The sequence below is a fragment of the Passer domesticus genome, chromosome 2 (genome assembly GCF_036417665.1).
Source record: "Passer domesticus isolate bPasDom1 chromosome 2, bPasDom1.hap1, whole genome shotgun sequence".
NCBI lineage: Eukaryota > Metazoa > Chordata > Aves > Passeriformes > Passeridae > Passer > Passer domesticus.
The window spans coordinates 19,574,194-19,590,748 of record NC_087475.1 but is presented as its reverse complement, the minus strand read 5'-3'; the positions used below and the strand labels follow the sequence as shown (position 1 = coordinate 19,590,748).

At 40.1% G+C, this 16,555-nt stretch overlaps 1 protein-coding gene and 1 long non-coding RNA gene across 3 annotated transcripts; one reads left to right on the top strand and one right to left on the bottom strand.

Moving 5' to 3' along the window:
• Nucleotides 1–619: 619 nt before the first annotated feature.
• LOC135293480 (uncharacterized) lies at nt 620–16,541 on the bottom strand. Its single transcript, XR_010355594.1, has 3 exons — nt 14,880–16,541; nt 4,766–4,863; nt 620–1,929 (listed from the first exon to the last, which is right to left on the bottom strand). It is a non-coding gene; the product is annotated as an uncharacterized LOC135293480 (long non-coding RNA).
• TLR7 (toll like receptor 7) lies at nt 4,154–13,818 on the top strand. 2 transcript variants are annotated; one of them, XM_064407694.1, is made up of 3 exons: nt 4,154–4,746; nt 4,837–4,883; nt 8,363–13,818. In XM_064407694.1, the coding sequence occupies exons 2-3, from the start codon at nt 4,881–4,883 to the stop codon at nt 11,501–11,503; spliced, it is 3,144 nt and encodes a 1,047-aa protein (XP_064263764.1). In that variant the 5' UTR covers nt 4,154–4,746; nt 4,837–4,880; the 3' UTR covers nt 11,504–13,818. The 2 variants fall into 2 exon arrangements, with proteins under 2 accessions (XP_064263764.1, XP_064263763.1); XM_064407693.1 differs by lacking the exon at nt 4,154–4,746 and having other exon boundaries at nt 4,748–4,883.
• Nucleotides 16,542–16,555: the final 14 nt, after the last annotated feature.

Below are 16,555 nucleotides of genomic sequence, written 5' to 3'. Positions count from 1 at the left end.
CACACTTACACAGACTGGTCTGTACCATGGTTGAAAAGTGTCTAAAAATACAGGGTTTTTCAAACTGCACAGTCAATGCATCTTCTCCAAATTTCTGTCACAAAATACCACATTGCTTGACTGTGCAGTGAGTGAACTGGGGCACAGTAACTAATCTTGAATGCTTTAACATTAAAAAATTAAAGTCATTATGAAAACAATTTTTCCTGTTGTAATGTGGGATGGCTTATGGTTAAATATGGGTAATGCAGTCAGTAATGGATTAGGGTGGGGGGGTTGGGACTCAAAGTTATAATTTTGTAATTATGTCTTTGAATCCTATTATGAACTGTTTTCAGTCTTTCTATTACAAGAGTAATGTGTATTAAAATACTATCCCTGCACCTAGATCACAGGAACTCAAATCTCCTACCTGAAATTGCAGTTTTTAATTACAAAAGCATTGCCATACTTGAGAGGTGTGCACTATAGCACATCTACATAGTGCAAGTGCACTATGTGCACTTGTAGCACTACAGCAAGGAAGCTGTAGTGCTGCTTTTATGCAGCACTATAGCTTCCTTGCTATAGTGCTGCATAAAAAACCCTTATTTCATCCAATCTTGCTTATTTGGGGATATATTTATCATAATACAATGATGTATTATAAAGTGATTTTTTTCAGTCCAGTTAAGACAGTTGTCAGAAAGGATTTTTTTTTTTTTTCTCTGAGAATAAATCTAATTTTTTTTTTTTTTTTAACCCGGTAACTTTCTATTGCTTCTGTGAAGCAATTCTGTAAAGCAGAATTTCACCTGTACAGCTTTCAGTGATGAATACAAAAATAGAGTATATAAACTCTTGTGGTGAGTATTCACTTCAGCTGCTTATTCTCAGACAAGTTCCTCATTAGAGTTGAATTTTCAGAATTATGTTATAACAGTGGAAATGAATTTACAGTGTTTGGTAAAGAAATTTTTTAAATGTAATATCAGATAATCACATTATTTTACAATTAGGTTCTTAGACCCCAAGTCTGGGGCTATGTAATTATACCAAGTTTACACCCAAATACTACACAAAAGGCATACAATACAATTAATGCACTGGATCAATTCACTTGCTTTATGCATCAGATTATTGGAAGCAAACCCACTCAACTGCATTTAACAGGATGAGATGGGGGAAAGAGCAGAAGGAAAATTGCAGAACTAATCTTACTGTATGTGCTGTAGCTTGTGCACCCAAAATGCTTCTGAAGAGTTACAGGTGACTTCCAACAGCTCTGTGAAAATTGCCTCCATTTTGACAGAATTTAAAGCCATGGGAACAGAAAATGGTGAAGGCTTTGGTGTTTAATTCTCTGTGCTCCCTGGTCCTTGCCTGGATTCTGGTCTGAAGATCTGTCAGTTCAGCCTGGTGGGAAACATTCCTGTCTCTGCAGCATTCTTTTTAGATAACAAAAAAATTACCACATTGTATTGCAGAAGTTGAAGGATTTAGCTCATATTTGTACATAAATTTTATATTGAATTGTTCTACTGCCCTAGTACACATACACATTTTTTTATTTCTTGGTAAGTGTATCTGATGTTTGCAGCTTTGCTGGAAGCTCTTGTCATAGACTCCCAGGGGTTTTAAATGTCAAATGCTAAGAGTCTGGTGCTGAGGTATTGGACTGTGGGGAGTTAAACCTCAATATCTTTCTTGTATGAAGGGTCCAAAACTGAACTGAGATAAAGATTTCCTTAGCCCTTCTTTGGTTGTTAATGCTTTTATAGGAATACTTTATTATCTTTTTCTGCAGTAGCCAGCTTAATTTCTATTTGGTCTTTAGACCTTGTCATTTTCTCCATGCTCACCAAGACCCTGAGTTCTTCCTCTGCTCTTGGTATAGGCCAGTCTCCTCCAATGCTGTTTTCTGTTCATTGTTTTGGTTAGTTTTAGTGCCTGCAAATACATTTTTGCAACAGCTATCAGCAAGGATCTTATACTGTATACACAGATCATACGTACAGAAACTTTAAGGCATCTGCAAGTGATTTTGTTATCATTTCCTCAATTTTGCCACCCATTTCTCTTTTTGGTTCTTTTTGTACATCTGTCTACATCAGTTAGAAGAGTCAACTTATGTATCTGAAAAAATGAGCAAGATAACTGCTTTTCTTGAATAATTCCATGGGCAAACTGTGCAATGTTACACTGAATGTTGTATTAACCATGAGTAGATGGGGTTGTATCCTCATTCTTGAAATGAGGGTCAGAACTTTAGAAAGAAGGCATTGCTGCAAGACCTTAGGACTGCAAATAAACTACCCAGATTGAAGATGAACACAGTGGAATCCTGATTTTGATAAATAAGTTAAAGCAAGTTGCTTTAAGTTTCCTTTTAGAAGACAAAGGGGGAAAAAAGGAAGTGTGAATTCACCAATCTGATTACAAGCCAACTGATGACAAAACTCACAGATGAAGGACTAAAGCAATTACAGGTTCCTGTTTTATTTTAAATTACATTCTTCACTCACAGCAGCACCAATATTTGCTTTTACCAGTGGGTCCTCCCCTAATATGTGATGTAGTAGGAAGTACTTTTTTGGTTTTTGGTTAATTTGTGTTTCAGAGGAGGCAAGAGATTATGTGCAACTTCTGAGGGAAACTGAACTTTTAAAATCAGTAAACCAGTAACTCCGTGTGCCTCCAAAAATCAAACTATATTCTGGAGTTCTGAACCGCAGTGCATTTACTTTCACCACTTTTGAAGGGATATATTGCTGTATTTTGCTTTCCACATTTCATAGGTTTAAGGATAAAAAAGCAGCAAAAGCATGCTCTGTGTTTCTATTAATGTTTAGCTAAACCTGCAGTTTCACTCTATACAGAATTGAAACTCCTGTGCTCTTAGATGGATAACAGCAAGTTTCTGATATAAAGAAGAATCAGCCTTATTTCAAAATAAAATGCTGAGTGCCTGCCTAGGTATTAAAATATCTGAAGTTTGTGGGTTTAGATTGCAAGGAAGATTTCCAAAGACCCGGTGCACCTGCAAAAAATTACTGGTTTGGGTGATTGGACATGTATTAAGAAACCCACCTGCAACCCAAACAAGTAGATATTAAGCATCTCATGTTCTAGTGTTGCATAGCAGGGACATGGCTGGGTACTCGGAGAAATCAACACAGTCCAGCTTGTGTCAAATGACTCTCTTCTTCCATAATTAGCTAAGCACATTATCTGTGCTATAGGGTCAATAATATGAGTGGAAGCTAACTTTCTTTTGTTGTGACATACACAGTGAAATATCCAGAGCAGAATAGCTAGTGTAGTGTTTGCTAGTATAGAGTGAAGGTGTTCCTCCTACCAGAAATATCTTGAATGGTCTTTAAACACACAGCAGGATTTTAGTAAGATTTTTGCATTAGTTATGGAGTAACCAATGAAAACTTTAGTGTTTTTTGAAAAGCAAAATCCAGTTATCAGTAAAGAGAAGAAGAATTATTCTGCATTGCATTACTTCTAATATTCAGGCACAAAGGTGAGAAATATAGTCCTGAATTAATATATTTGGGAATTAATAGGCCCTTTTCTAGGACTCAATTGAAATGGCAGTGATGCTGTACAACTTCCCTGTTTATGTCTATATGACCCAGACACTAAATACAGGCAATTTGAAAGTATGATTACAAATTCTTTCCCTGTTTATCTTCAAGTTCCTACCACCTGAAATTAATTTCTCAGCTCCACCATAGTCAGAGAAATTATAAATTGCAATTGCAAATGTAAAGAAAAATACGTGGAGAAGGAAGGCATGAAAAAAACCCACAAACTCCCCCTAATAAACATCCTAAAAATCAAAGCAGTCTGTTCTGGTGAACATGGAGGCTTGTAAGTATGAAAATGTCTGAAAGAAACCATGTCATGTGAAATGCTGGATTGTCATCAGCATGTGTCTATGCATGTAGTTTTAAGCTTTGGCCCTTCTACACTCTCCCACACAGTTTTGACCTTGCTCTATGCCATTTCCTGTGCCCTTGCCACTATCTTTTTTGTCCTTATTGGGCTTGTTTCCCTTCCCCACAGTCCCATTCACTTAATAGACATTTCTTCCATAGAGTGTTCAACTTAGAACCGTCCCTGTTCTTGAAACTATTTTCATCAGTAGTGGACACCAAATAATAAGAAGAATGACTAAACTTTTAAAACTGAACTATTGTTAACATCAATAACCAACTTCTGTCTCTCTTTTCATGCAGCTTACGCTAAAAAGTGGGGGAGGGGGAAAGGAGGAACTTGAGCTTCTTCAAATTTAGTTTAGTCTGAAGTGACTGACTTATGCTTATGTAACACATTTTTCTCCTTGCTGATTGATCTTAAACTTTATGGCCAAATATTTCACAGTTGTCTTTTGGAATTCCCCATAGCTTGGATGTTAGACTTTTCACTGTTCTTTATGGTGTGGCACTGTATCTAGGTAAAACACAGTTTGAAATTAAAACTCTGTTCAAAAGTAGCATAGTCTTCTATGCAAATTGCAGCATATGAGAATAAAAGCACATGGATATATGAGTAACGTAAGAATTTGTTTAAAGGGGGAAAAATAAGAGTACTCAGTTATTTCCGTGGGGGTGGAGCAGCAGCTGAGGTGCTGTTGTTTAAAGTACAAATGTTTGAGGAAGTAGAATGCAGCAGTCGTTTCACATTCAATTATTTCTCAAGCTGCAGTCAAGGTGAAAAATAGTGATAGAGTAGTGATTTCTGCTGTTGTCGTGAGTGAGTTATGTCATGTTACCTTTTCTTCTGCACCTCAGCTGAACCACTGGAAACCACTTTGATGCTATTTTCTTCTGCTCTGTTTTATAGTCTCTTTGAGCACCAAATCTGCCAGACCTGGAAGCACGCAGAAAATGGTATGTTAAACTTTCATTTTAAAATTACTCTTAGGTAACAGTTCTTTGACTGGAACTGTTGTACAAGACTTTTATGAATGTATTCTGCTTTTCTGTTTTCTAAATGGTATGGTTTACTGTTATGGTTAGAAATTGCAATGCATCATGACCAGCAAGGAAAGTATTAATTTGCATTAAAACTCATTGTACAGCAGTGCTACAGAATGAGCAATGAATGTCTTATCAAAATGCTCGAAGTTCTTAGGTGTTTATTTTTCTTTACCCTTTCCTCCTGTCATAACCTAAAATGCATGTGGAACATCTACAGAAAACCTTCCTTCAGAAACACATAGCTGTACTGTTGCTGAATATTTGAAGAATACCTTAAATCATTAAGAGTTTTATGCACATGCCAGTTAAGATCAGTAGATTAATTAATTTCAAACTTCTTATAAAGCCAAGTGTAGATCTCAAAGAAAAGAACAGCTCCCATACTTTTAAGCAGGCCTCTCTTTCTCTCTTTGCAAAGACGTTGCACAAGACAGCATTGCTTTTTGCTCTTATTTAGAAGTCTTTTTGTTTGTTCTGGTACTATAGGGGACGTGAAGTTTCACACACATAAATAGCCAGATACAGCACCAGAATGTGTGTCTTTGCAGTTCAAATAGCTAATGCATTAAAAAGATTATCAGGAAAGGGAAGAATATACAAAGAAATGAAGCACAAAGATGGTAGTAGCTAGGCTGGCTCTGCAACAACTTTTAGATTCCTAAAAATACTGAAATATGTGAGAGTTGAAAACCTGAGGATTGTAAAAGACTCAAGAGTCTTTTCTTAAGAAGCATATTCAAAATATATTCAATGAAGACTTTCAAATCCCAGACTCACAGCACCTAATTTCAGGCACCTAAATGTGCAGCATTAATCTCTGCTTGGTGTGTACTCAGGCAGCTCTCCCTCAATCCTCAAACCCAGCAGTTCCTGCAGAGAGGCCTCTCTCTCTCTCCCACTCGAATTTCAGTGCTGCTGTACTCCATGGGCATTTGCCTTGGGTAACCAGACTAACTCTGGGTCCATCGGTCTGCTAATGCAGGAAATGGACACAGGCAGCTGCTGGGACATTACAGACCATGGTAGCATAGGCATTCTTTGGTATTCCTTTAGTCTCCTAACATCCTTTACATGTATAATGTGCTGTGTCCCCTGGGAAAGAATTAAGGAAGGCAAATTTTTTCAATAATATATCCAGATTTTTCTTTGGCAGTGTCTCTTGTCACTCTAAGAAAGACCTTCCATTTTCCATATAATTTAATAACAGTGGCAGAGTCCTTCCTTCTCCTTCCCACATCCCTGACCACATTACTGGAGAAAAAAGGATTCTACTGAAAAGCTTGAGTGGTGAGAGGAAATTAATGCCTTTTATCTTTTCCAAATTCACTCCCCACTTACTCTGATTATTCTCATTTATCATTTTTATCCAAGTGCTTTTCTACATCAGGAGATCAAAAAACTTAATCCTGCTCTAAAATGGATTGGCTAGACTGTACTGAAAACACTGGTGAACTCTCTTAGCCAGTGAACTCTGGGTGGGTTTCCTAAGTGAATTCCAATAAGCCAAATGATGGTTAATTTGATACCTAGCAAATGAAAACACAAGAGTTGGAGATAATAAAATATGAATACACAGGCATGGCCCGGTTAGTCCATATGAGTGTTCCCTGAATAATTGTATGAATGACAGCCATGGCTGCCAGCTATGGTATTTAGCTACCTTGTCTTTTCCCAGAGGATCTGTGGAAAAGAAGAAAGCACTGCAGCACTACCAGGGAATGGGCAAAGAAACTGTGATAGCACTGTAGCACCGTGTCACTATATCAGGTTACACTGAAGTCAAGGTCTGCAGTGGACTTTTACATTTTTCCTTCTATACTGGGGCTCTGTAATTCCAAAGATGACTGAAGGAATTATCAAAGTGATGCCATTTGGATGTTGAGTCAAGGTAGCAGAAGTGCAGTGCTGTGTGAGACGTGATCTGGCTTCTCTCACATTTGCTGCCCTGCAAGTAACCAGAGTGCTATTCCAGACAGATACACAGATGCAGAGATAGATCAGCATAGTCCTCTAAGGTAACAAAAAACCACAAATTTGTACAGGGGACACAGTGCTTAAAGTAAACAGGGTGAACAACAGGAAGCCTCACTTCACCTCCAAGTCCATGTCACCTGCAAGGCACAGCTTTGGCAGCAGTCAAGAGGGCTCACACAGAGTGCTTGGCAGGTCTCTATATGTTCTTGTGTCCCAGCTAAAGAGATAAAAACATTTCCATGCATCTTGAACATTTAACCTAATCGTCCAATTTTCACCTGCTTAACTAGGTTTTGACATTTAATCAACATTATGCCACACGGAACCAATCCTCATTTTTTAAGAGCCCTTGATGCGTGCCATGCAAGCCTCCACCACTGAGTTTTCAAAGGAGAAATGAGGCTGTTGATTTTCTTGGGGTGTCTTGTCTTTAAAACTCTTGACCAGTACCAGACACAAGCGGTTAAGATGCTCGGCAAGGCAGCAAGATGGTCAGGGCCCCTCTGCCTGTGCCACACAATCCAAGACTGGCAGCCTGCCAGCCAGAGTTTCCTTGACACTGACTGCTGCTGAGAAAGTAACTAGTAAGTTGTGAAACATTAAAAACTTTTTCCATAATACACACAAATCTATGAAGTCAGCAAAAATTTGACAGACAGAGAAGCTTCTTAACATGCCTGTGGGATTTTGGCTCTGGTTATGAAGTCCGATTATTTGTCTTTTATGGAACATGCCCAATGTTAAACTTGCCTTTGATTTTCATGTGCCCACCTCACATTGATACATTGTTTTTCTATCCTTCTTCCCTTATTGAGCAGTGAAAATGCAAACTGGTATTAAACTTAATGGAAATAAAGACATTGACTGGCTTAAGTCAACTCTACATCCATTCTGACACTTACTAGAGGAAGAGTACTTATGATAATGTTAAATTTGAATTAGGAACTCAGTCAACTGTTAGTGAAGTTTTGAAAGCTTACACAAGCTTTTAAATGAATATAGATTTTATCCATCTTGCATACGATTTGAAAATGTAGCTGTGCTCATCTCTGCTATTATACAATGGCAATCTGCAGGATGTCTAATACCTCTTATTTTCCCTTAAAAGAGAATGTTCACAGAGACATAGACTTTATTCACCCCTTTTCACTTTTACAGGTGATATTTTTTTTAAGAACTCATTTTTTAGAGAGTGGTATTTAAATTAGTACAAGAATTCTTGGAGATAATAAAAAAGCATTTGAGGGGAAAAACCAACATATGACTTCGGAAACTTCTAATCCTACTTCCACATCTATTCTTGGTCAATGTGAGACAAAAAACAGAATTTAGATGTAAAGTTGGCCAGACCCAGTGTATAGATGAAATATTCTGATTGCATTAAAACTAATACCTCCATTTCTCCTTGGTTTTAGGTACCTTGTGCAAAGATGTCAAATGCATTGCCATTTATCTTGCTCTTCATATTCCCACTGCTGCTGTCAGGGGCTTGGTTTCCCAAAACTTTACCCTGTGATGTCAAACCTTCTGAAGATACTGTGACAGTGGACTGCACTGACCGGCGCCTTACAGAAATCCCCAGAGGGATCCCAGGAAATGCTACCAACCTTACGCTGAGCATTAACCATATTCCCCACATCCACCCAACATCCTTTTATCATCTTGAAAACCTCCAGGAGATTGACTTCAGATGCAACTGTGTGCCTCTCAAAATGGGGCCCAAAGATAATTTGTGCACCAGCCCACTGAAAATTGAGAATGGCAGTTTTGCTGCCCTGACAAGATTGAAGTCATTGTATTTGGATGCAAACCAGCTGGCAGGAATACCCCAAGGCCTTCCTGCTACTTTAACCTTGCTGAGCCTGGAAGCAAACCATATCTTTTCTATCCATAAAGCCAGCTTCTCAGAGCTAGGAAACATAGAGGTATTGTATCTTGGACAGAACTGTTACTACCGCAACCCATGCAATGTTTCATTTGAAATTGAGGAAACAGCCTTCCTGGGACTGAAAAAGTTAACAATCCTATCCCTGAAGTCCAACAACCTAACACGAGTCCCACCCAATTTGTCATCTACTTTAAAGGAATTGTATATTTACAACAACAGGATTCAAGAGATTCAAGAACAGGATTTAAGTGGCCTTCCCAACCTAGAAATTCTCGACCTAAGTGGCAATTGTCCGCGTTGCTACAATGCCCCATATCCTTGCATTCCCTGTCCCAAGAGCTCGATTCACATACATTCAAAGGCTTTTGACTCCTTGGAAAATTTAAGGATTTTGCGGCTCCACAGTAACTCCCTTCAGAGCATACCTAGCAGTTGGTTTAAAAACATCAAGAATCTCAAAGAACTTGACCTCTCCCAAAATTTCCTTGTGAGAGAGATTGGAGATGCTCAGTTCTTGACATTTCTCCCCAGCCTTATGCAGCTTGATCTGTCTTTTAACTTTGAGCTGAAGGTGTATTCTCCCTTCTTGAATCTTTCCACAACATTTTCCTCCCTCTCTAACCTGGAAACCCTGAGGATCAGGGGTTATGTCTTTAAAGAACTGAGGGCAAAAGATCTAAATCCACTGCTCCATCTTCGGAATCTAACCATGTTGGATCTTGGGACAAATTTTATTAAAGTTGCAGACATGACAGTGTTTGAAGAATTCCCAGCTCTTAAGTTCATTGACCTCTCCGTGAATAAAATTTCTCCTTCTTCAGGGGACAGCAATTTCTGTGGATTTTGCTCTAATCCTGGTGTTTCAGTTGAGCAGTACAACAGACAAGTACAACAAGAGATGCATTATTTCAGGTATGATGTGTATGGGCGAAGTTGCCGTTCGAAAGACATAGAGGCTTCTTCCTACCAATCTTTAGTTAAGGAAGATTGCCTTAACTACGGAAAAACTCTGGATTTAAGCAGAAACAATGTATTTTTTGTTAACTCCGCAGACTTCCAGGGACTTAGCTCCCTCAAATGTCTCAATTTGTCAGGTAATGCTATAAGTCAAACTTTAAATGGAAGTGAATTCTCTTACTTGTCTGAATTGAAATATCTGGATTTTTCTAACAACAGGGTTGATTTGCTATACCAAACTGCCTTCAAAGAACTAAAACTTTTAGAAATTCTAGATCTGAGCAATAACAAATATTATTTTCTGGCAGAAGGTATTACTCATGTGCTTAGTTTTCTGAAAAATCTCGTCCATTTGAGGAAGCTGATGATGAATGACAATGACATTTCTACCACTATTGATACGGGAATGGAAAGTCAATCTCTTCGAATTTTAGAATTCAGAGGAAATCGTTTAGATGCTTTATGGATGGATGGCAATGCTAGATACTTGTCCTTCTTCAAGAATCTGACCAGCCTGGAAGAACTGGATATTTCCTTCAACTCACTCAGTTTTTTGCCTCCTGGTGTTTTTGAAGAAATGCCTCCCAGTCTCAAGATCCTCAACTTAACCAATAATCGACTGAAGAGTTTTATCTGGGGAAACCTCCCCTCTCTGAAGAACCTAGTGACTCTGGACTTGAGCAATAACCTTCTGACTAATGTTCCCCGAGAACTGTCCAATTGCACTTCATCTCTCCAAGAACTGATGCTCCGAAACAATCGCATTCAGAGATTGACTAAATATTTTCTCAGAGGTGCTTTTAAACTGAGGTACCTGGACCTCAGCTCAAACAAGATTGAAATAATTAAGAAATCTAGCTTCCCTGAAAATGTCATTAACAACTTGAAGGTGCTGCTTTTGCACGGCAATCCTTTTAAGTGTAACTGTGAGGCTGTGTGGTTTGTCTGGTGGATCAATCAGACACAGGTGACCATTCCTCTTCTGGCCACTGATGTCACCTGTGCTGGCCCAGGAGCACATAAGGGGAGGAGCGTGGTTTTCTTGGATCTCTACACCTGTGAGCTGGATACATCATATTTTATTCTGTATGCTCTGTCATCTTCAGCCGTCCTTGCCTTAATGGTGTTCACAGTGATGAGCCATCTCTACTTCTGGGATGTGTGGTACAGCTACCATTACTGCACTGCCCGGCTGAAGGGCTATCGGCGCTTGCCTTCACCTGCTGCTTGCTACGATGCCTTTATTGCCTACGACAGCGAAGACCCAGCTGTGAACGAGTGGGTGCTGCAAGAGCTGGTTGAAAGGCTGGAAAACCAAAAAGCCAGGCAGTTCAATTTATGCCTGGAAGGAAGGGACTGGCTCCCAGGACAGCCAGTCTTTGACAACCTTTCCCAGAGCATTCAGCTGAGCAAAAAGACCATATTTGTGCTGACCAACAGGTACATTAAAAGTGGCCGCTTCAAGACAACATTTTATATGGCTCATCAGCGGCTTCTGGATGAAAAGATGGATGTCATTATCTTGATATTTCTTGAGAAGGTTTTGCAGAAGTCCCGCTACGTCCGTCTGAGGAAGAGGCTGTGCAGAAGTTCAGTCCTGGAATGGCCAACTAATCCTCAGTCTCAGCCCTACTTCTGGCAGTGCCTGAAAAATGCCATAGCTATGAACAATTCTCTGGCTTACAACAAGCTTCTCCAAGAAACTGTTTAGTTCTCCCATTTTCCTTAAATATTGTTGTTATACACATGCACCTTGCTTGGCACTTTTTAGTGTGCAGCAAGAAATTATGCACTACCCCCTGGAAGTCACTGTTACAGAAAATCACATCTCCTGCGGTTGGGTCAAGTGTGGGTTAGACACTTGGTCAACATGCTAAGTACACAGAATGATGTAGTTGTTGTGCCTTGCCTAAGGTTGCTGCTGTTCAGACACTGATGGAATAAATGGGATTTTAATAAAAAGGTATAGTTTATTTGCTATATTTATGAAAATCAAGAAAAGAAGTCACTGACACATTTGTGTCCAGAAATAGCTTTAGAAAAGGTCATTCTTTGATCTCAGGAGTTGGGAAAATAAAAGATTTTTTATCTTTTCATCTTAGGCTTACACCTTCTGAGTCTACCACTTCTGTCTGAGTGGGGAAACTGGGAAAAGCAAATTCTGTTGGGACTAATGTCAGGGCTTGGGTCTAGTACAGGAACTCTCCCATTGTTGCACAATCAAAAAGCTCACAAATCTGAAGAGACTTGAAGTATGTATGTGACTGAAGTGGAGATATGAGTTCAGAAGATCTTGTAGACTGTAGGTAAAAAGGAGTTACAAGATAAAGGGATTCCTTGTGCATGGGTGCAAGAAGGAGAGGACAGTAGGTGGGCAGTGGGAGAGGTACAAGGCAGGTGGAGAAATTCAGTTAAACCAAAGAGACAAAGAACTAGATATATTCCAGATCCCTTCCAACCCAAACCATTCTATGATTCTGTGATCTCAGCTCCCTCTGGCAGTTCCTTGCCTAGGTCTTCTGTCTGTTCCTTTCTTTAAATAGTCCCTTTTTTATTTAGTTTAGTAGGCAGGCAGACAGACAAGAACACAAAAATAAACAAGAAAACTAATGCTTATATAATATTACAGGCAGTAAGGATTTTTTTCCTCCAAATTATCATAGTGGTGTTATTGATTTACAACAGAAGCAGGAGATGGATCAGGGCCTGTTTAGAAGAGTGGATGTTTTTATTTTATTTTAACATTGGAAGGAGCATCTGGGGAACTGAAGGCTTGTCAGCCTGACATCAGTGCCAGTGAAGGTCATGGAGCCGATCATCTTGAATGGCATCACGCAGGAAGTACAGGAAAATCAGGGTATAAGGTCCAGCTGGCATGGGTTTATGAAAGGTAGGTCTTCCTTGACCTGCCTGGTCTCTTTCTGTGACAAAATGACCTGCTTAGTGGATGAGGGAAAGGCTGTGGATGTTGTCTCTCTAGAGTTTAGTAAAGCCTTTTACATAATTCTCCATAGCATTGTTTAGGAGGAGAAAAGGCGGCTCAGGGACACCACCCGAAAGGAGGTTGTTCTCAGTGAGACTCAGTCTTCTCTCTCATGTAGAAAGTGACAGGATGAAATAAAATGGAGTGGAGTTGCACCAGAGAAGGTTTACATTAGATATTAGGGAAAAAAATCATGGAAAAGGTTGTCAAGCAATGGAACAGACTACCCAGGGAAGTGGTAAAGTCAACATCCCCGCCATTGTTTAAAAAACACATGGATCTGGCATGTGATATGTTTTAATGCTGAATATGGTCATGGTGCTTGGTTGATGATTTGATTTGATAATCTTAAAGTCTTTCCAACCTTAATTATTTTATTATGCTGTGATTTCTTATGGTTGTGTTTTTAAACAATGATTTGAAGTTCAAATACTTTGTGCTCATTGTGACTGAGACAGTCACCAATCACCACTTTGCCCAACAAATCTAGGTGGGCATGTTCCCTCGTTGGTTCCCTTAATATCTCCACCAAGAAATCATCTTCAACATGGTACAAGACTGCTTGTGTCCATTGTATAATGTTCTAAATTGAGGTGTAGGAAGTTAAGATCACCCCTAAGGACAAGGACAGCTTACCTAGAGATATTTTCTTAATTGCTTTTGGAATAATTCCTTAGAGTCATGGTCCAGATGGGTGGTTGATAGCATACTCCCACAACAACACGCATCTTCATCCTTTCCAGAGACTCTTGACCACATCGTCACCAACCCCTCCCTCATATAAAGAGCCATCCCCTCACTTCCTGCACTGCCTATCCTTCCTGACGAGCCTATAACTATGTTATAACACAGTAACACAATGGATCAACAGTATTGTTTTATTTGGTAAAGATATTTCTTAAAAGCAAGATCATTTAACCCACATTACTTTGCAGTTAAGTTGTTAATAACCCCGAAGACTGGGGCCACAATTATGCCAAAGTTTACACATGAGCACTACACTAAAGGCATTTAATGCACTGTATCAGTTCAGTTGCTTTATATATCAGATCTTTGTTTCAAATAAAGTGCTGAATTATTTGCCTTCCCTGTGCACAAGTACTGTAAATAAAGCTTCAAAATTACTTGTGCCAAGATGTTGCTTGGGCTTCTATTCTTTTGAAACTCTTCTTATGCAGATTGTGGCCTGCACAAGTCAAATAGAGAAATATTAAAACAAGTCAAATAGAACACTGACTGTCAAACCTTGTTTGTAAATCATGCTCCAGCTGTCTTGAACAAAAGGATGAACTGTTAATCACACCAGACTGGTAAACATCTTCATAATAAGATCATCCTTCTCTTTTTTTTATGGTCTGACAGAAGGGACACAATGTTTAAATTTCCTTGAAAGTCTGAGCTGCATTTCATGAGCAGTTGAAATTTGCATTTCTCAGAATGTTGGAGGCAAACCCACTCAACTGCATTTGATGAGATAGGGGAAAGAGCAGAAGTAAAATTGCAGAACTAATCTTACTGTATGTGTATGCCTGGATTGTGGTCTGAAGACCTGTCAGTTCAGCCTGGTGGGAAACATTCCTGTCTCTGCAGCATTCTTTTGAGATAACTGAAACTATACCCCACTGCATAACAGAAATTGGAGGATTTAGCACATTTAGTCTGTAAGCCTTACTTTTAATCATTCCACTGCCTAGTGCAAGTACACATTTTTGGATTTTTTTGTAAGAGTATTTGATGTTTCGAGCTTTGCTCGAAGCTTTTGTCATAGACTCCCAGGGGTTTTAAATGTCAAACATTCAGAGGCTGTTTCTGAGGCAGTGACTATGGGGAGTGAAACCTGGGTGTGTTTCACTGTAGAGGTCCCTCTCGCAGTCGTTTGTCAGGTGTGTGTTGTCAGTGCTGGTGCTCTGTGGTCTCTCCTGCGCTGAGTGGCAGCTGCCTCTGTCTGGCAGCCAAGGCCCACCCATCCGGGCTGGGGGGAGCATCGGGAGGGCAGGTTCAGAGTGGCTCTTCTCTGCAGATAAAGCTCCTGGGCAGAGATAACGCCAGGCTAATAAGTTAAGGGAAAAAGAAAAAGGCAAATGATGCAGAAGTGATCACTCACCACCTCCTGGCAGCAGACCAGAGCCCAGCTAGCCTCTGAGTGATGGCTGCTTTAGCTAAACCCACATCCTGCCACTCCTCCCCAGTTTTATTGCTGCACATAGAACCTTAATGGCATGAGTTATGCCTTTAGTCAGCTGAGCTCCATAATTGTAGCTGTGCCCCCTCCCAGACTCTGGCTCACCCACAGCCTGCTCACCAGCGTGAGGAGTGGAGAAGGCCTTGAGGCTCTGCAAGTTCCCCCACAGGCATCATGCTGGTGTGTAATCCACACTGCTTTGGTCACCAATCTGTACCAGGGTACCACAGGGCTGCTGTGGAAAAACGGGGCCCATCCCAGCCAGACCCAGTATGGTTGTGGTGACAAATGAGGTGTGATTGTGGATACTCATGTCTGACTTTTGTAGGCCTGTGCTGAGCTGTACTTGTAAGAAAATGTAAAAGAAGGCAAAAAATAAAAGAAATTGTACAGAATAGGCAAATCATAGAGACTTGCTGAATTCCCTGCTCAGATTACATGTTGTGCCCCCAAGCATGTCCCCACACATAGATATTTGCTCTTATTAGCAGGATTCATAGTGGATGGCTTTCATCTGACACTAAGGGAAGAGCTAGTCTTTGGCAAAATGATGATGGTGCTATATTGTGGTTGCAATGAAAGCATTTTTGATAGGATATTGTCATTAGTATAGCACATCAATCATTATTATTAAAATGCCATGGGATTTCTACAAAACAAATTAACATTGTACAAGCTGTAAGTAGTGCAATACAGAATTTATAATAAATTTAATGACTTGAACCCTGTGCAGATCTCAAGTCAAATCTTAGTCCATGCTTTGCTCTATCAATATAGCAACTATAATAAGACTCTCAAAACATATAAAAGAAGAAGTCACTCCCTCCATCCTCAGAGGATGCAAACAATGGCAGAAGTATCCCGGCTACTGGAGGTTGATGGGTTTCACTGTCTGTCCAGCAGCAGCTCTGGTTCAGGTCCCCCCTTATGCCTCATAACTGGTTGGATCTCTAGACCATGGGCTTCTGCACTTCGCCTCCCTCTTCCATGGGGGCCTGGGACCCTCCAAGACAGAAAGGAGGGGAGTAGTCACCTTGTGCCCAGGAACCTTGAGGATGGGAGGGAGGAAAAAAAAATATTTATCTGGGTTTTCTTCTGGGGTCACAGAACCTTCAGGGCCTGAGAACGAGGTGATGGGTAATGAAGATGTGATCCACTCAATGAGAGGTGATGGCTGCTTGCCTCATGAATTGGCATTAACTAAATCCACAAGCAGGGGTTGGAGCAGGGTGTACTGGTGGCAGTGGCACACATCAACACTTCACTTCTAGAGTGACTTTTTAGGGAAGGCAAGAATGAGGCATGTGCCACTGTCGCTCAGCTCTGAAGAGACCCCTGATCCCACCAAGGCTTGCAGGAGTAAGGTTCAGAGAACAGTGGTGTGAAAGCAAAGGGAAAATCTGGCTCCAGGACAGGCTCCAGAGCAACCAGGGAAGAAGGTCACAAGGCTGGAAGTGGAAGCCTGCACCACTGTAAAAGGCAGGGCTCTGGACTTTGTTAAACAAGTAAAAACATTTGTGCTATGATGTATCTGCAACTATATAGATAATCTACAATATATACACGCTATACAAAATACATTCCTATTGCATATAGGT